The sequence below is a fragment of the Gossypium raimondii genome, chromosome 8, assembly GCF_025698545.1.
Source record: "Gossypium raimondii isolate GPD5lz chromosome 8, ASM2569854v1, whole genome shotgun sequence".
In the NCBI taxonomy this organism is placed as follows: Eukaryota; Viridiplantae; Streptophyta; class Magnoliopsida; order Malvales; family Malvaceae; genus Gossypium; species Gossypium raimondii.
The window spans coordinates 44,828,088-44,847,473 of record NC_068572.1 but is presented as its reverse complement, the minus strand read 5'-3'; the positions used below and the strand labels follow the sequence as shown (position 1 = coordinate 44,847,473).

At 30.5% G+C, this 19,386-nt stretch overlaps 3 protein-coding genes and 1 non-coding gene across 4 annotated transcripts; all 4 read right to left on the bottom strand.

Annotated features, from left to right (window-relative positions):
• Window positions 1–1,889: 1,889 nt before the first annotated feature.
• Window positions 1,890–1,979, bottom strand: LOC128032306 (small nucleolar RNA R24). The gene has a single exon (XR_008188433.1). It is a non-coding gene; the product is annotated as a small nucleolar RNA R24 (small nucleolar RNA).
• Window positions 1,980–2,247: 268 nt separating this feature from the next.
• Window positions 2,248–3,043, bottom strand: LOC105791597 (60S ribosomal protein L28-1-like; the record flags this gene model as incomplete). The annotated part of the gene is made up of 2 exons (XM_052634855.1): window positions 2,248–2,411; window positions 2,893–3,043. Coding segments are annotated over 2 exons (315 nt in total), but the record flags the coding sequence as incomplete, so codon positions are not given.
• Window positions 3,044–4,833: 1,790 nt separating this feature from the next.
• On the bottom strand, window positions 4,834–8,318 carry LOC105791596 (uncharacterized). The gene is made up of 6 exons (XM_012619721.2): window positions 7,955–8,318; window positions 7,325–7,878; window positions 7,040–7,232; window positions 5,825–5,889; window positions 5,370–5,580; window positions 4,834–5,288 (listed from the first exon to the last, which is right to left on the bottom strand). Exons 1-6 carry the CDS (start codon window positions 8,207–8,209, stop codon window positions 4,935–4,937), a joined length of 1,632 nt encoding a protein of 543 aa, XP_012475175.1. The 5' UTR covers window positions 8,210–8,318; the 3' UTR covers window positions 4,834–4,934.
• A 7,825-nt stretch (window positions 8,319–16,143) lies between these two features.
• LOC105791594 (transcription factor MYB17) lies at window positions 16,144–18,623 on the bottom strand. The gene is made up of 3 exons (XM_012619719.2): window positions 17,763–18,623; window positions 17,362–17,491; window positions 16,144–16,973 (listed from the first exon to the last, which is right to left on the bottom strand). Exons 1-3 carry the CDS (start codon window positions 17,893–17,895, stop codon window positions 16,346–16,348), a joined length of 891 nt encoding a protein of 296 aa, XP_012475173.1. The 5' UTR covers window positions 17,896–18,623; the 3' UTR covers window positions 16,144–16,345.
• Between the last annotated feature and the right edge of the window lie 763 nt (window positions 18,624–19,386).

Below are 19,386 nucleotides of genomic sequence, written 5' to 3'. Positions count from 1 at the left end.
GAACCGTGCACTAGATAGGATCCCAAGAAAGGAAGGTGAGTCATATTTAACCACTTAAAAACTAAGGGCACATTTAGTTCGTTGTAATGAAATAGAGGTGTAATGGAATAGAGGCGTAATAGTAATTCAATTGTTTGGTTGAATGTAATGGAATAGAGGCGTAATAGTATTCTTGTGTTTGGTTGAATAGAACGATGTTGTAATAGCATAAGGAAAAAAACTAAAATGACTAGAATACCCCTTAGCGTAATTTTTTAGGTAGATAATTATTGTTATTGTTATTAAATTTTAATAAGATTATTAATATAATTAATAAATAATTTAATCATATTTTAACATAATTATTATTAAATATAATTTAATAAAATATATAATTTAATAAAATTCTTAATATTAAATATTCTTATATGAATTTTCTAAAATCATAATATATATAATACTATAAAATATAATTTAACATAATTATTATTAAATATAATTTAATAAAAATATATAATTTAATAAAATTCTTAATATTAAATATTCTTATATGAATTTAATAAAATCATAATATATAATACTATATAATATAATTTAAAATAATTATTATTAAATATAATTTAATAAAAATATATAATTTAATAAAATTCTTAATATTAAATATTCTTAAATGAATTTACTAAAATCATAATATATAATACTATAAAATATAATTTAAAATAATAATTATTAAAAATATAATTTAGTAAAATATATAATTTAATAAAATTATTAATATTAAATATTCTTAGAATTTACTAAAATCATAATATACAATACTATAAAATATAATTTAAATTAATTATTTTTAAATATAATTTAATAAAAAATATAATTTAATAAAATTCTTAATATTAAAATTCTTATATGAATTTACTAAAATCATAATATATAATACTATAAAATATATAATACTATAATATATAATACTAGAAAGATCAATGATGAATGTTCAAGTTTCGATTAATCAATCAATTCATGATTGTTTTGGTTTCGAGAACTTCCTTGCCCTGGTTCTTTATTTTCGTTCTTTGTTTCACTTGATCCTAACATTAGCATTCTACTTTCTGGTTTTGGGGTCAACCATTTTCAATCTCCACCTTAAAATAATCTGACAAATTCCAAGGAAGAAAAGTCTAAACAATAAAATCGACATCATATATTTTATCCCAGTTATTATGGCTCATACTTTTGTTATATACTTCACAATCAACAGACACTTACAAAGTTCCACTGCTACAGGATTATCTTGGAAAGGTGATAATAGTTGGCTATAAAATTGCAATGGCAGAAGCAAATGTCTCAATATCAGGGGAAAAATAAAAGGTAAATAGCTCCAAATCTCTGTTGTTTCAAAATCTATCTAGATATAAAATTCAACAACTTAGTTCAAACCATGAAAAATAAGACAAATTCAAAAAAGGGGTAAAAAAATGTCTAGGGCAATGAAAATAGCAGAGCTCATACAACCTGAAAGGTCTAGCTCACTTCCTGCCACGAACCTTCAATGCTTGCCTGTTTCTCTTCTTGACACTAGACTTGGCTACCTTTAGACTCTGTGCACAAGACTCAACCTTGCAAAGGTCGCTTTTGTTAAATCGGCATGTAGTAGTTGTACATCACCGAAATGTTGGAGAGGCAACTTAATTATAAAAGGACTAGAAAAGCACCTAAAACTAGATTATCTGAATATCGATATCATAGAAAGATACATTAACAAAATCTCGAATATCATTGAAAATATATAGTAATAATAAAGACAAAAACAAAGTGCACACTTGGCAAGTTCACACACTAAAATTCAGCATAAATATACACATTATTGCCCAAAGCTAGCAATATAAGCATTGAAATGACATTTTATAACATTTAAAGCTCGAAAGCCAAGCGTAACAAGTAAATTTCATAGAAGAACCCAACAAATAAATCCTTCTTACATGTTATTGCTTCATCACTGCAAGATCTTCCAGGAAAATTTATGCTTGAATAATGGCAAGTAACTACACCTTTAGACAGACAAATCATTATTTAACCAAGAAATCCAACAAATTTTACTAGTTCATAGACTAGACATTAAATATAAAAATCCAACATAAAAAAGGCTTCCAACATGATCTTAGACAAACTATTTCTTTCCACACACAAGACAGCCTAATTATTAGCAAATTACCAATAGCAAACCCAATAAAAGAGTAGAGAAATGAGTTTCAGAAAACACTAACTATTTACCTAGTTTTTGACCGCCTTGGCCATCCTGGGGAACTCCTTTTTCATGAGTGACTTGTGAAGCAAGGCCGAAAGCTTGTTCTGCTTCTTAGTCTTGGTGGTTGCTAGCAGCACAGACTGGTCTTTGCCCCCACTTTGAATGGTGACTGTTTTCTTGTTTGCCAACCCTAAAATTACAGAGTAACTCAATTAAAAACAAAACGTACAAAAATGTGCGAACATGAGAAAGCGGAGGATTAAATACAATATATTAGACAAACATCATAGCTTGTTAGTCATAAATTATATCTTCTCCGATTCGACCATTCGGAAGATAAAATAATAATTTTATTCTACATTTTGTTAGAGTTCTAAATCAATTAGGATTCCCCAGAAAATCCTAGAATTTACTTAGATTAAGTTAAAATCCATTCAATTTTTCAAGAAACTAGATCCAATTCTAAGAAATACCCAATATTTCCCTTCGCGTTTCCTCGATAACTACGAATTCATATATAAATAAGTTCTTCTTTGACATGAGAAAATACCATTTCGCCTCACTTCTAAAGAAACGAAAAAGAAATGAAATAGAAAATAAAACTTCAGATCAAATATCCTCAAATGAAAAATAATAGTAAAAAAAATGAAACTTTTGGATCAAAAGAATACCAGAGTGTTTGTAGGAGTGTAGGTTGTAGAGATTGTTGGGCTCTTTGCTGAACTGAAGGCTAGCAGTTCCTCTTCCAAACTGCCTCACCAAAAAGCAATTATTCTTCTTCACTACCTCCCAAATCAACTGTCCGGGTGCCGATACAAAAAATCAAAGATGAAGAGAAAAATCAAAGAAAATACAAAAAAAAAAAGATAGAGCATATAACCTGGAGGTGGCATTCGGGTTGGGAGGGTAAAACAGGGCTTAGAAATCAGGAGGGTTAAACGGAAAGCTAAACTGAGCTTTTTGAAGGGAATAGAAATCAAAGAATTTTGGGAATAGAAGCGTAATGTAATAAGCCCGTAATAGGGCATTACACCCAACCAAATCACAGAATAGGTGGGGCCCGCGAAATAGGGTTGTAATGGCATAGCCATTACACCCAACCAAACGTTACCTAAGTCTTTCCTTTCCAGAGCCAATCTTTGACATGCAACTTCTCATTACCACACTTCTCATAGTAATCGAATAACCTAAAGAAGTGAATGGAACAATATAACATATGTATTTTCTCATTACCACACTTCTTTTTTTTTTAATCAATCAACTGTGGATCATCTCATACATATATATATCAAACTTAGAATATAACATAATATAATTATTATAAACAATTATAAAATAGATATATATAAGAAGATGAGTAATTAAAATAAAATTGTCACCAAGGTTTCTATGGTTCTATTTTAGAAAATAAATGAAAAACAAAAATTACACCGTCTACAATGTGATACAACTAATATATAATATCAATATTTTAGGTAATTAATCTCCTAAGAATTAGTTATACAATGTGATACAACTAATCACAAACCTAGATTGATTTCCTATAGTATTAAACAAAAAAAAGTCATAGACCGAGATAAGAAAATGGATTGTAAATACTAAGGTTTGAATTTGAACTTAAGTGTTAACCTTTAAAATGATTATATGAATTAATTGGATCAAATCCTAAATTTATTTTTTATACTAAGCTCAAAACTCAAGGTTATCTTATATTTCTCCTTTAAGAATTCCTTTGCTTTTTCTGTTTGAATTATAGTCCAACATTTATGGAAGATTATAGCTTTTATTAGGCTCACTATTATATATATATATATATATATATATATATATATATCACAAGTATATGTTAGGAACTCTCTAACTACATTCAAGCTTAGCTTTGAGCTAACAAATGAAATTGTAAATATTGAGGTTTGAAGTCTGGTACACCCTTTACGAATTTGGACACGTGGCAATATAACTAGCCACTTGAGGAGCATTCGCAAGCAACTCTCGGCTCTCCATTGCCGGGTTAGTCATCGGATTACCAGCGCCTTGAAAAGCCTACCTCCATTCAATCTCCTGACCCATCCAGAAGGGTTTTGGCCACCGAGTTACTAGTCCTTGCGAATAGACTACCCATTACCTTTAGGAGGGTATTGTCCATCTGTCTTTGTGAACATGCCACTCGTGTCCCATGGCACCCCAACTTTTCTAGTGTGAACACTCCCTCCACTATGGACATGCCCTTTAGGCCATCAAACCTTACCTGAACGTAACAACCCTGTCTGGATAATTCGGCCTTTAGAACCCCCACATTATCCTCCTTATCTCCTTCCTTACTGGTTCTCTCATAAAAAAATTCATATTTATAAGATGGCAGTTTTTAAAAAAGAATATAAACTCGAGAATATCTTATATATCTCAAGTACATATATATTAGGAGTTCGCTTTGTTTTTTAGTTTTCGCTATTATGTGTCCTGAATTGTAGTCCAACATTATGGAAGATTTTGTGTTTTTTATTATACTATGTAAATTCCTTTATCACCTATGTATTTAATTTTGTTAAACCAAGTTGTGAATTTTATATTATATAAGAGATGTGCCAGTGTGATTATTGCTCTATTCAACAGGAAAAAAAAAGGTTTGGATGTTTTAATTAATAAAAAAAATCCCAAAACTATTGCATATGACCACCTCTTGAGGTCCAAAAGTTAGGCATTTTCATTGCTTTTAATACAGACTAAGCCAATATTGGTCTTCCCACATCTCCACTTGCCTCGTTGAATTAGCCTTTGTTTCTAGAAAGTCTCGCAGCTCTTGGGGTTCATAAGGTGGAGGCATACGGCATGCGGTTACATCGCTAGCAGACATCACCAAGGATTCTACCATAAACTTCTTCCACGTACCGGTTGTCGGGCAAGCCATTGTTTCCGAACACAGCTCGACTGCTCCCGGAGGAACTGTAGGTTCGAATTTCAAGAGCTTGGCGTATTCATTTAGCAAATGAAAGATGTAATCATACACATTGTCCATCTTTAGATCCTCATGTATGAATTTCCCAGCAGCCTCCCCAATTGCCTGTGCCTAAACAAATTTTAAAAATGAAAAAAAAAATGAACTCCCATTTTCTTGATATATATACAAAGTTTTAGAATAAAGAAATACTTTTCGAGGATGAAGGTTGCCCCATTCCACTGCAAATTTGAGAGATTTACATTTGGTGTTTTCACTAATGGGCCAATAATGCTGCAGTGGTAGCATGCCTCTGATGAAGAAATCGTAGAAACGAGACCTTACATATAAGGTCATTGAATCACAAGCTAGGATATATTTTTCGCTTACAGACCACGCCCATCCTTCCGTATATATCTTATATCTGTAGCACTTAATTGAAATCAGATAGAATATAAAACATCATGAAATTGAATCCAATTCATCTATTTTTATAACTTTTAAAAATACAAAATTTTATATACTAATTTTAAGTTGTTTTGACTAAATTAAAGATAAAATATTTATTTCCACTAAATACATTCAAATAATAATAGAATCAAACCAAAACTAAAGTAAACATACCGTTTGATTTTATTTTCAATTTTCTCCATTTCTTTAATGATTACCTGTGGCTGCATTGGTCCTCTACATTTGAGTGCTTGAACCCTTGTTTAGATTCTCGGTCCCAATCCTGGAATAAAACATATAACAAATTTACAATACAAGGACTGTATCTCTACATGGTTAAAATTTTTAAGCTAATAGGTACAACGGCAAAATTTAAGCTTAAACTTTAAAGAAAATTGCAACTTTTTATAATGATACAATAAAAGAAAAGTGAATAATTTAGTTAGTATCATTTAAAATTCATAATTTTTTCTTCCATATTTGTTTTGTGATCTACTATTAGAGTTCTTGAATACTCTTCCTATAATTTTATCTTTTCATTGAAGCACACTATATCTCATTACTTCATCCAACGCTTTTTTTTTCTTTTCTTTTCATGTCACTTAAAAACAGTGTAAAATATGCCTTCTCAATTAAGGATACCAATCAATATTTTTAATGTGTGAAGTTATTTTTATTTAGAACTTTTGCCGTTTTATCCCAAATTATAATTTTGTTCATTAATTAATCTATAATATAAGGCGGGCCAAATAATTCTACCATTTGTAAATATAAGTATCACCATTGAGAGGGTTCCAGATAGTCAGTATTACGTCAATAAACGCATCGTTTTCTACTAAAATTAGTTCGTATTGATATTGGTCTATTTCGAGATATCTGTTTGAATTTATCAATATTTTTAACAATTATAAAATAAATGATATTGAATAAATTTTAAATGTAAAATAATTATTAATTATATCAAATATCCTTAATAAACTCCACGAATAAAATTTACGATTCAATAAATTCAAATTTAATAAGAAAAAAATTCAAAGGGTGAGGATTTTTTATATAAAAGAAGTTGGATGATGACATGAGTAAGGATTTTTTTTTATAATCGGGTAAGTGAATTTTTATTATATTTTAATTTTTATATTTTAAATGTAAAAATATTCACTAGAAAGAAATCTAAAAATATTAAATTTTACTTTTTTTAATTAATACATTTCAATTAAATCTTTAATATAATAGGAAATAGTATGCATCGGCGGATACTATCAGGACGAACTGGTAGATCAATACAGGCTAAAATTTTCCCAATACAGAAAAGGATGTTGTTTCTTCCGCTTTAACACGGAAACAATGCGCATCTAGCGGTGGAACCCAACCGAAGGAAATTTCTATGACAGTACACATTTAGAAGGGAGAAAATGGTAAAATCTTTGACTGACCTGAACGTATAGGAGGGTGTTCCAGTTATTTTTGTCGGTAGCATTGCATTTCATAAGGTCCTTCCTAGCAGGGGCGACGCTGGGGTTCCCTCTCCAATAAGCATAAGGCACCCTTTCCTTCCACTTCCTCCTCTCGTTGCCCTTCTTTATCTCCTTCAATACATTTCTCCACGGCCTTATATTGGTCTCAGGCCTAATAACAAATTAACCATTTCACACTCTTAGTTTCATAAACACTAAAAAGAATAGCAATCGTATATATTTTGTAAATTAATCCATTATTACCAGCCCCAAAAGGACCAATCCGGGAACACAATGTCCAAGCTCCATTCATCAGCACAATACCGAAACAACGGCGGTGGTCGGGCATTTGGACCCTGAAAATCCCTTGAACGAACCACCGGCCGATCATCACAATCGAACATCAGCTCCAAGTCCGGCAACCTTCCAGGGTACATCCTTAGAAGCTGCAATATACCCCACAAAGTGAACTTATCTCTGGTCTGTATCGAGTTCCTGTATTTCTCTACGTATGCTTTTCCCTTCACTATCACCAGCCTGAAATGCGCCGTCTTGCGTGCACCCTCGATCATGTCTCGGCTGATCCCTGTCTGCTTCCAGTGCCGTAAATCTTCATGGATCCATCGGAAGAACGACGGGCATTCAACTTTTGATGTGTTCATGGGTGGAATACCGGTGGTGGTAGGATAGTCCTTCCGACATGTTTGTGTCTGGTTTTCAGTGGAACATTCGAGTGGGAACTCGGGCTTGTGTCTTGCCGTTGTTGATTTGGAACCCACGACCATGTTTTGATATGAAGAAACACCTGAAAAGAAGGACTACATAGAAAAAAAAACAGCTATAAACATACGTATGCATATACATATATATAATTAAGGGTTGTGCTAGACTTACAATATCAAGCCAACCAACGGTAACCATCAGAACGGTAATGAGAAAGACAGCGATGATTGTGGAAGCCGCCGCCTTCTTGACGGGCCAACAAGGCGTATTGATAATGGGTTTTTGTAACTCCAACATGGACATAAGACAGAAACCAGTTTGATGGTTCTGATTATTATTATTGTTCCTTTTCATTCTTCCATGGATGGAGGGCTTGTCATCGTCCAATTCTTGTTTAACATGGTATTTCTTCTTTATACCTAACATTGTTAAGCTCAAAGCCCCTTCAAACTTCTCCACCTCGACCAAACCAGGATCGATCCTTTATCAGCTAATAGACCAAATTAAGAAGGGCAGGCCAAGGGCGGAATTGAATGTCGTTTAGGTTTATGTATTAAGGTCAAATGAAACCTTCTTAATGACTTTAAAAAGTTTGGTTATGTGGGGAAAGTCGAAGCTAGAGGTAAACTATAGGTTTAATTTTGTTATTAGTCCCTATACTATGCAAAAATTATGGATTTAATCATTATACTTTAATATGATCAAATTTAGACTTGTACACTTTAAATTGGTCAATTTTAGTCCTTATACTTTTTGAATTTTAAAATTTTAGTCTTGGACAAAATAGTAGAAGTTAAATTTGTTCTGTTAGATTCAATTAGTAGTCTTGTATTATATGTACAATTGTAGACTTAGCTCATATTCTTTAATTGGATCATTCTAAGTTTATATACTTTTGAAATTTTAATTTTGAAACAAATGATAGTTATTAATCTATTAATTGATTTTTTTAGTGAGTAATATGTGAAAATAATAAGCTAACATGGCATTACACAATGATAATATGTTTGTCGCATTAGATTTTGGAAATAATAGACCTTAATCGAATGAATTTAACAGTTATTATTTGGTGAAGACTAAAATTTAAAATTTTAAAAAGTACAAAAACTAAAAATGACAAAATTCAAATACAATAACTAAATCCACAACTTCGTAGAGTACAGGGGCTAATAGCAAAATTTATCCAAAACCATATATAAATCTCTGGCCTATATTTAATAAACAATATCAAAGAAGGCATGACTTGGTGGCAAATAAACATGTGGTAAGGCACACAGTCTCACATTTCGCATGGAGGAGAACGTTAATTTTGGTTAATATTTTTCTTGCTTTTAAAACGGAGATGGATGTTATCACGTTTTCATTCACATTTTTTTTTTGCTCCTTTAAACAATACATCATACTCGTGAGCAACGGTTCTCGAATTCCAGTCTAAAATTTTATTTATTTATTTTTTGCGTTAGTTAAAATTATTCTAAACCATTTTATATGATCAATGCATTTATTTATAATTAGTATAAAAATATCAATAACTATAAAATTAAATAAATATTATAATAATATTATAACGTAAAATAATAAAAAAATTAAACACATCACACTAAAAATAAATATGGATCGAAAACGCCCTCCATTCAAAAATGGATGAACTATTAGTTCATTTTTCCTAGTGCTATTCTACCGAACAAAGGATTACAACAAAACACAGAATTTAAGGCTCTGCTTTGTGTTGCCTATTACCTAAAACAAAGTGGACATTTTTTGGGTATTAATTTCTTTTGTCCAAATGAAACAACATATTAACATAAAGAAGAAAAAGGAAGCAACTTTGATTTGCTTAAATAAATGTAAATCCACAACTTGTTTTGGGTTGAATGCACTGTCACTCAATCTAAGTAGTAAGATTTTTTTGTGGGAAAGAATTATAAGTCAGAGGCTAAATAATAAGTGTAATATATTGAAATGGGTCTTCTGATAATTTTAACTCAATTCTTCTGTTACGTATATCCTTAATGGTTCTATCTGTAATTTTGTTCTCTTCATGAGGGATATGCTGAATACTCCACTGACTTAGAAGTTTCAAAAGATAATGGATTGATCTCGATCTCCATCTTGAATAACATTAACTGCTTTGATACTATCTATCTGAATTAAAATTCTTTCAAATCTCTGATCAAAAGCGAGTTTCAACCCGTCAAGAATGCCCCAAAGCTCAGAATAAAAGACAGAACAATTACTCAAATACCTAGTAAAGCCAATAATTCATCTTCCATTATGATCCCGTAAAAACCCTCTTAACTGTAGCGAACTCGTCTTCTGTTCTATAAGTAATAAGACTTTTGATGTGAAGTAATAGACAAGTTATTTTTTATGGAAAAATTTGTTAATTTTAAATGAAATATATATATATATATAGTCATAATCGACCGCATAAGCCACTGCATTTGAATGTGAATGACAATAACAATAGCCCCAACCATAATCCACGCCACAAATAACTCTGGGAAGATCTAAGGAAATTATACAAGTCAAATTCAACCAGACACGGCAACACCAACGGTCTATATTTCAACTTGTCCTCTTCAATTAATAGAGTTGTACATTCTGCACAAATAGTTAATATTAATATAGAATTTTAAATCTCCTTTGTTTATTTTATTATTTTTAAGTGAAAGATCTAAAGAGCATTTAGTAAAAAAAATCAATTGAATCTTAAAAAAAATAATTTAGATTGAATTAGTATTAAAAACTTTGTTAAAGGGATATCGACTGTTAATGATTGAGTCGGATAACTTAAGCGTTGTTCAAACGTTGAGGAATAGAATCAAAGGACCACCGGCTAATGCTATGGCTCAAGCAATTCAGGATATGCTAGGCGACGGGTCGATTGGCTAAATTGGCAGTGGGGCCAGAGATGCAACATCCACTAGAGGAGCTGCTACCTGTGATGCAAGAGGATAGGGATGGTTGCGCTATAGCTCGAGTAATTGTGCAACAGTCTTTCTTTTCATTAATGAAAGGGTTTAAATATGCAATAGGTCCTTGTACTCTTCATAATTTAGAATTTAGTCCTTATGTTTTTGTTTCCAAAAGTTTAATCCCTTTGCTTTTTAGATCAAAATCAAGTTCAATTGTTAAAACTATTAATTTTTTCTGTTAAATATGTTGGTGTAACATTTTGAAATAAAAAAATATTCACTTGATAGCAATGTTATTAAAGAAAATGAAGTTGTAATAAACCCGAATTAACTTTAATTTAACAAAATAATCATAACAATGTTGGACCTAAATTTTAAAATCTAAAAAGTAAAAAGACTAAAATCCTAAAAATGAAAGTATATAGACTAAATTCTAAATTTATAAAGAGTACATGGACTTATAACATATGAAAAGTATTTATAGACTAATTTGATCAATTAGTGAAATATAGAAACAATTAAAAAAATCGATATGTGGCATGACAAAAGCCATGGGAGAAGAGAGAAGAGGCACAAAATCGGCTCGATCAAGCCTTTTCCCAAAGAGAGATCGTCGCCTACGAAAGGTTCGGCATAGCCATTATGGAAGGCAGTTTTTTAGATGTGACTCAAATTTTATAAAATAATTTGTGGGAAAGAGATTGATTTTTTGGAAAAGTTTATATTTTCTGATGTATGGATGATTCTACGTAAAATATTTTCTGTTGTTTGGCTAATTTTTGCTGAAACCATTTTCTAAAAGTTGTTTTTAGTGAAACAAACACAACACAAAAATAATTGTTACAAAAATATCATAGTATAATTTCTTTTGTTAATAATTAATATCATATATAAACTTAATAACAAATAATGTCTAATTAAAACTTAATATAAATTACATATATGAAGGTGCATATTGACATGTTAAAGTTGGAAGGATAAATGGAGTTAAGCATAATTTAAACAAATACTCATATTTATATAATTAAAATATTCATATTTTATACTATGTTAAAACATGTCATAAGTCCTATACTCTTCTTAAATTTGAATTTATCCCTGTACTTTTATTTTTGAGAATTTAGTCCTACTTTTTAGATTTCAAAATTTAGATCCAACTATTAACACTATTAAAATTATTTCGTTAAATTCGGGTTTATTACAAAGTCATTTTTAGTTGCATGGTTACCAAGTAAGTATTTTTATTTAAAATGTCACATCAACAAATTAAAAAATTAATAGTATTAACAATTGGACTCGAATTTTGAAATCGAAAAGTAAATAGACTAAATTTCTAAAAATAAAAGTACAATGACTAAATTCCAAATTTATGAAGAGTACATGGACTTATGGTATAATTTAACCTTTATATTATAAAATATTTATTACTAATATAAATATTTTAATAATATATGAAGAATATTATTTAAACTTTAAAATTATTATTTTAAAATTTATTATAAAATAAAATTGTAATATTGAATACTTTATTTAATGATTTATTATATTATTAAATATAAATAATTAAATATGTATGCTTACTAATATTGAAATTATTAATATTTTATATTAATATTTAGGAATAACTTATGTTAGAATCATTCTAAAAACCTTAATTTTTAGGCACCAATAAAATTTCGCCATATCATCATATTTTAAGGGTTTTTTACTAAAATAGGCAAAAAAAAAAATTTGTACTGAAATAGGTCGTCAGAAAGATTATTTACGAAAATGGTATACTTTTTGTATTGGCGCCTATCTCAGAGACACCAATGAATTAAAAACTATTAAATTTTTTTATAAAATATAATTAATTTTTTTCCCGGGTCAGTATATGACCCGGTATAATACAAAGTAGTGGCGCCTATCTTAGAGGCGGCAATGGTGATGCTTATCTGAGAGGCGCCATTAGTGGTGCCATGTTGAGAGGCGCCAATGGTATTATTTTTCCCTATATATACCCCCGAAACACAGACATAATTTTTAGCAGAGAAACGGAAGAAATAAGAAGGAAGGCAGAAGAAAAAAAGAAAGGAAAAGAAGAAGAAGGATAATGTATTTTGGTTTATTTCTTTTTAAATAGAATGTAGAGTCTTGTTAGTAATTTTATTATTTGAAAGTTATTTTGTTAAGTTATTAATTTTGTTAGCTTCTAAATGAAAAATTTTGCATTAAAAATTTTATGTAATTTTTTTACATTTCGAAACTGTTTTAAGAAATTTGAATTTTTTTTAACAGATCTAGTATTGAAAATGGAGAATCAGTTTTTTGTATGCGTTTATTTCGATGGAGAAATTTTGACAACAACCGTGGGATGTATATTTGAATGTCGCAAACAAGTAGCAATGAGATTTAATAGAAATATCTCGTTTGATGATATGAAGGAAAAAATTAGTGAAAAAATTTATAGACGTTGTGGGTGAAAGATATCAAAAGTTTTCTACAAGTTTTCAGTTTCGACAGATCCAATAAAATTTACCGAAATGGAACTTGTAGGCAATGAAGACGTGGAGACAATGATCGCTCTTTATTGTGGGACTCGGAGCAACAAAAATGCACCGATTTAGTTATTTGCTGAGTTAGCCGGTGTGGAAGCAACTGAAGATCCCACTCCATTAGGTGAAGAAGATGGAGTTCAAGCGCCATGTATGGTGGTTCCGGTATCGTATGTTGATAGTCAATCAACTATACACGGGATCGATATTGATCTTAATGCTGCAGCCGAGACTGATGTGATTGGTGATGATGTATACTATAGTAGTGATCGCATTCCTGTCTATGGGAAGCCCGAGCTGTACTGCAACATCCTCTAGAGTGACGGTACACTCTCCGCACGGCAAATGAAATGTGTGGGTCTCCGGACGCCATTGCTCGACTAAATCGGAAATCAAGTCGTATCGCAGATCAAAAGTCTGGATCAATGCCGTTGATCCGAACCCGGCTAACTCTAAGTATGGTATTAGGCGTTCATCTAGCAGAAACCTTGCACTATTAACACGGCCCTTCAATACGCGGTACGGACCCTGACATTATGAAATTAGCAAAATAGTTAATACAATATAATTTAATTCAACAAATAACATGAGTATCAAATAAAAATTTTATTACCATTTCATTAATAGTACTTGATATGTGATTATTATTATTATTAATCGAGAACCCATTTCTGCAAATCTACAACTAAAAAATGAATTCATTTAATTTGTTTCAAAAATCAATAAATCTTGTCAAATAAATACAAAATCAAACAAAATTACATTATATAAAAGTTACATTATAGAAAAATTAAATGAGTTAACAACAACTATATGATTAAAAAGTTAGTTATAATTAAATTTTAATAAAATGATTTTTAAGTTTTTATAAACTTATATGTTAAACTCACCAAATACTAAACTAAACACAACAATTTATAGCTTAATCCTAAATTCCTAATAAATTAAATTTTAAATAATTACAAACACAAAATTTATAACATAATCCTAAATTACTAACAAATTAATTATAAAATAATTACAATATTCATACAAAAATTACAATATTACAATATTCATACAAAATTACAAAATTACAATATTCATACAAAAATTACAATATTCATACAAAATACTAACCCAAAACTATAAATACAAAATTAATTATAAAATAATTACAATATTCATACAAAATTACAATATTCATCCAAAAATTACAATATTCATACAAAATACTAATCCAAACTATAAACACTAAACATAAATAATTTATAATTAATAATTAATAACAAAACATAAATAATTTATAATTAATAATTAATAACAAAAAATTCACAATATCTTAATTAAACTCTTTAAATTATAAACAAAATTATTTACTAAAATAATACATTACCTTTTTTCTTTCATTCTTCTTCTTATTCTCTTCTTCTCCTTTCTCTCTTTTTTTCTCTCTACCGTCCATTGCATGCTTGGGGACCATTTACTTATAGGCTGAAAATTATGGTGTTGAAGGGACAACACCATGCTGCTCTTGCAGCGGTGCAGCGGTGGGCAGAAGGCCACCCATTGGCGCCTCCCTATGAGGCACAATTAGTGGCGCCTACCTGACAGGCGCCACCCGACTCATTTTCCCCTTTGACCCGTTGACCGTATTTTGACCCGTATTTTTATTTAAATATTTTTTAAAAGAATAAAAAAATAATATTTTATCCAAAAAATTTAATAGTTTTTAATTCATTGGTGCCTCTGAGATAGGCGCCAATACAAAAAGTATACCATTTTCGTAAATAATCTTTTTGACGACCTATTTCAGTACAAAAAATTTTTTGGCCTATTTCATAAAAATCCATATTTTAAAGACTGAAATTATTATTATATACCAATCAATATTCAACCTGCTCTAACTTTAGTTTTTAAAATAAAAAATAAGTATCTAAAATAAAAAAATCAAATGACATAGAAATTTTAAAATTTACACAATTCTTATAATTGAATATTCAATACAATATAATTTTATTTTTAAAAATGTATAACATGAAATAGAAAACAATTTAAAAGAAAAAGAAAAATCCATTATCTAGAAACTATTTTTTAAATTGGTTGTACAAAAATAAAAAAATATTAATTCCTGAAAGAAAACAAATATAATTTTAAAATTAATTATTTTAAGCACTTTAATTAAAGTTAAATTAAATTGGAAAAGATAGTAAATATAGATGAGTGTATAATAATACTTTATTATCTTTAAAATTAAATGATGTGATACTATTTTATTGGTGCCTAAAAATTATATTTTTTATTCAAATTAATTTTTATGTAAAAATATAAATAAGTTTGATTACTATTTTTAAAAAGGTAAAGATTTATTTTCCGTTAAGTCACTTCAGACGCTAAATGATGAGTTAGGTTTTCACTCCAATTGTTGTGCTCGTTGACTTGAATTTGAGGTTAAGGAAACAGAGAAAAAATTAAATGAAACTGTGATTCAACGTAATCCTTATCTCTTTCTAATAAGAGAACGACAAATCAAATTTTTCCTCCTAAAAAAATTCAAATTCAACTAAAAATGCTAAAAGATCAGGAGAAAAAAGTTGATTTGTTATTCTCTCATTAGAAAGAGATAAAAATGACATGAAATTACAATTAATCCCTTCTCTTATGAAACTGTAATTTTACGTCATCCCTATCTCTTTTCAATAGGAGAATGATAAATTAATTTTTTCTCCTAAATTTTAATTTTTCCTCTAAATAAATTTAAATTCAACTAAAAATGCAAAAACTAAGAAAGAAAAGATTAATTTATCATTCTCCTATTAAAAGAAGATAACATAAAATCATAATTTCATAGCAGAACATTTAGTAAGTATTTTTATACGGGGTGAACGTCATTGGATACAGTTACGTGTAATGCACGCACTGAAATAACTTAAGGAAAAAAGCATCATTTGGCTTTCATAATAATATTCATATTTACTACTACCATATATAATATTAATAAACTGTCTTCAATGGTTTAATCACCTAGCATACCAAAAAAGTTGAGCCACTAGGCAATAACCTACCTTTGGCACTATAAGCCAAACCAAAATTCAGGCAAACATTCTATCAATCATATCATGCCTTCACTATCAACAATTTTCCAAGAAACTCATGTCATTGTTAATGGGGAAATCCAACAGCAATTGCAGTGCAGTGTCGGATGAATCTTCGGACTCGCTCGAACACGACGAATCCGATGGTTCCTCAATGCAAGACTTGATGAAGCTCTTGCACTCTGTTTCCTCGATTGGATTGCTTGCAGGGTTCAATGACCCTGCTATGTTGGGGCAAACATCCATCGTGACGGCCGAAACCGATCCACATTTTGTTGATGAAGATGTCTGCGATATTGGGCTTGGACAAGGATACACAGTTTTATATTCCGTATTTATCTTCCGGAACGATTCACCGACTTCCGAATTCCATAACCGTAGAAAATGATCAGAGTCCGGTTTTGCAATTGGTGTCGAATTTGTTTGCAATGACTCCTTAGAAAGGCGAGCCTCCGCTTCGAGCCTAGCGCTCTCCCATTGAGCCATGTGGCGAGTGGCGGGAGACGTCGGGGCAGCTACGGTTGGACCGCCGCAAGGGGTAAAGGGCTTGTGAGTTTGTGGATCGAGACCCATACAAAGCAGTCGTTTCTTGAGGTGAGTGTTCCATAGGTTCTTAATCTCATTATCCGTTCTTCTCGGTAACTGAGCAGCAATGGCCGCCCACCTGAAATTCATCATGTGCTATTCAGTTAAAAAGCCACAAATTCACCACCCGTCTTGCATAGATTTCATTATTTTTTTTGCTATATGTTATTAAAAAATCATATAACAAATACATATAAAATAATATTTTAGCTAAAATAATAAATGTATTTTTTTTAGATTTTACATGAAATTATAAAATGATAAAATATGTAATAATATCTGGTATTTTATACAAAAATGAATCCGCAGTCATTTCTTAACTGAGTTGCCATCCATCTCTAAGTATGGATATTAATATTCGATTATCTGAATATCCCTAAGTATACTCAAATTTAACCCAATTTTACAAGTCTGTTTCGTATTCTAAAGAAGGCTGATAAAATCCCAACTATAAAAGAAAGAAATACCTATTTCCAAGAATGGCATGAAGCTGAATGACAAGCTTCTCCTCTTCAAGGGTAAAGGGACCCCGTTTTATGTCTGGTCTTAAATAGTTCGTCCATCGAAGCCTGCAACTCTTGCCGCACCGAAGAAGACCTGTAAACCCCCATGAGTTTAAACATAAGCCAACAGAGAAATAGCACACCAAGTTACACTTAGCTCTAAATCGAAACACGCCCATCAACTTGAAATATCAGTAAACTCAAAAAAAAAAAACGAAACCCAATTATATACTAGTGTATAGGAAATCCGAATGAACTCCCCTTTGGTCCTGAAGGAAAACTTCCAAAATGCTTTTAAAGAAGAAGAATAAAAAGGGTTTTCTTGGTACTCAAGTCATAAGGCCAAAAAGGTGAGCAAAAAAAACCTGCAAGTTTAGGAAGCGATCGCCAGCTTCCATGGCCATGTTTCTTGATGTAATTTGTAAGGATCTCATCTTCTTCAGGTGCCCATGGCCCTTTCTTTAACCCCTTCTTGTCACAACATGGTGTCCTCCCCATCTTTTTTTTTTTTTTTGTTCCTTTTATGAATACTGTTTTCAAGCCATAATCACCTTCACACTACACACTAAATTCAACATAATAAAACATAGGCATGATTTTTTTTTTTTAAAGTAACTTCACTGAGTTCGCTGAGTTTTTGTGATTTTTGAGTGACAAGTGTGTTGTGAAGTTAAATCATATAAAGAAATTGAACAAGAGAGAGAGAAAGAGAGATCTGCTTTAAATGCGAGTTTTGATCTTATCTAGGCAAATCGAAAGTGATTATCAAAGAAATAAATACGATATGAAGTGGGGATGCGATGCCATCATCAGTGAGTTTCAAGCTGGCTTCTGTTGCTAAAAAAACAACAGTGAAACTATTGATGGTTGACGAATACATCATAAACATTAAAGAAACCTGAACCTTGAAAAATCATCATTGAGACAGAAAAATAATGACAAAAAACAACAGTGAAGAGAGTAAATGAGGGTGGGGGGTTCCTTCTTTTGAGGTGTTTCTTTTATTAGTTGCATAGAACTGGAAAAAAAATGAAATTGAAAAAAAAACAAAACAAAACAAAGAGAGGGCAGTGAAGATGAAAAGGAAAAACCATTAATGGCAGATTCTATCAGACATAGGACATGGAAACATTTATGGGGAAAGAGAGGGAGTAATGGCTATGAAAAGGACATGCATCACCTTGAAATAATTCACCCCCACATTTTGTTTTTGTTTGTTTAGCGAGAAAATGAAGGAAGAACAAGTTGAACCAAGAATCTTAATACTGTTTACTGGGGGACTGAGATGCTAAATAGAAAAGGAATGGTAAGTCTTTTCAGCATTGAAGGAGAAATAAATGTGGTCAATGCAAAGTCAAACAACACATCATGTCAAGTGGGAAGAGAGATTTTGCTGTGCATGTTTGGACCTTGGACTTTGATTTATGGAAAATGGACGAAAGATGTTGTTACAGATAATGTCATGTGTCCATATCTAATATCTGTTGTTTATTGTCTATTTTCCCTTTACCTTTTCTTTCTATTTAGAGAGCATGGATTTTTTTTGACTTTAACAAGCGAATAATGGGGTGTATACTTTACTATTATTTATGCAATTATTTGTTTTTATAGGTTTATAATATAAAATTTAATATTATTTATTATTATGTGTATAAGAAATTTATTTTTCAGAATATGATTTTTATAATTATTTTGACACCCACAAATATCTAACTCAATGTTATATCAAATACATTAATCCATATCATGCATGTCACAAGTTAGTCCTATAATGTACATACAGATTTGAGTTCCCCAAAATTTCAGCCATGCTTAAAATTTCTATATTTTTTTTTTCTAACAACAGGAACAGAAATTCAGATTCAAAATTGAAACTCTAAGCTTTATTCCCGAACGAAAATTAAAATACCGAATATGAAAATGAAGCGTTTTAAGCAAAAGTTGCTTGTTTTATCTTTCTCTTTCTTTGTTGAGTAGGTTCTGTTGGTT

Excerpts from the sequence above, each read along its gene's own strand:
- LOC105791596 (XM_012619721.2), bottom strand. The coding sequence starts at position 8,209 with ATGTTAGGTATAAAGAAGAAATACCATGTTAAACAAGAATTGGACGAT. Across the intron at positions 7,879-7,954 it reads CCGTTGGTTGGCTTGATATT|TCCTTCTTTTCAGGTGTTTC; the intron begins GTAAGTCTAGCA and ends TTTTCTATGTAG. Across the intron at positions 5,581-5,824 it reads GAGGACCAATGCAGCCACAG|ATATAAGATATATACGGAAG; the intron begins GTAATCATTAAA and ends TAAGTGCTACAG.
- LOC105791594 (XM_012619719.2), bottom strand. The coding sequence starts at position 17,895 with ATGGGGAGGACACCATGTTGTGACAAGAAGGGGTTAAAGAAAGGGCCA. Across the intron at positions 17,492-17,762 it reads ATCGCTTCCTAAACTTGCAG|GTCTTCTTCGGTGCGGCAAG; the intron begins GTTTTTTTTGCT and ends GGGGGTTTACAG. Across the intron at positions 16,974-17,361 it reads CATGCCATTCTTGGAAATAG|GTGGGCGGCCATTGCTGCTC; the intron begins GTATTTCTTTCT and ends GATGAATTTCAG.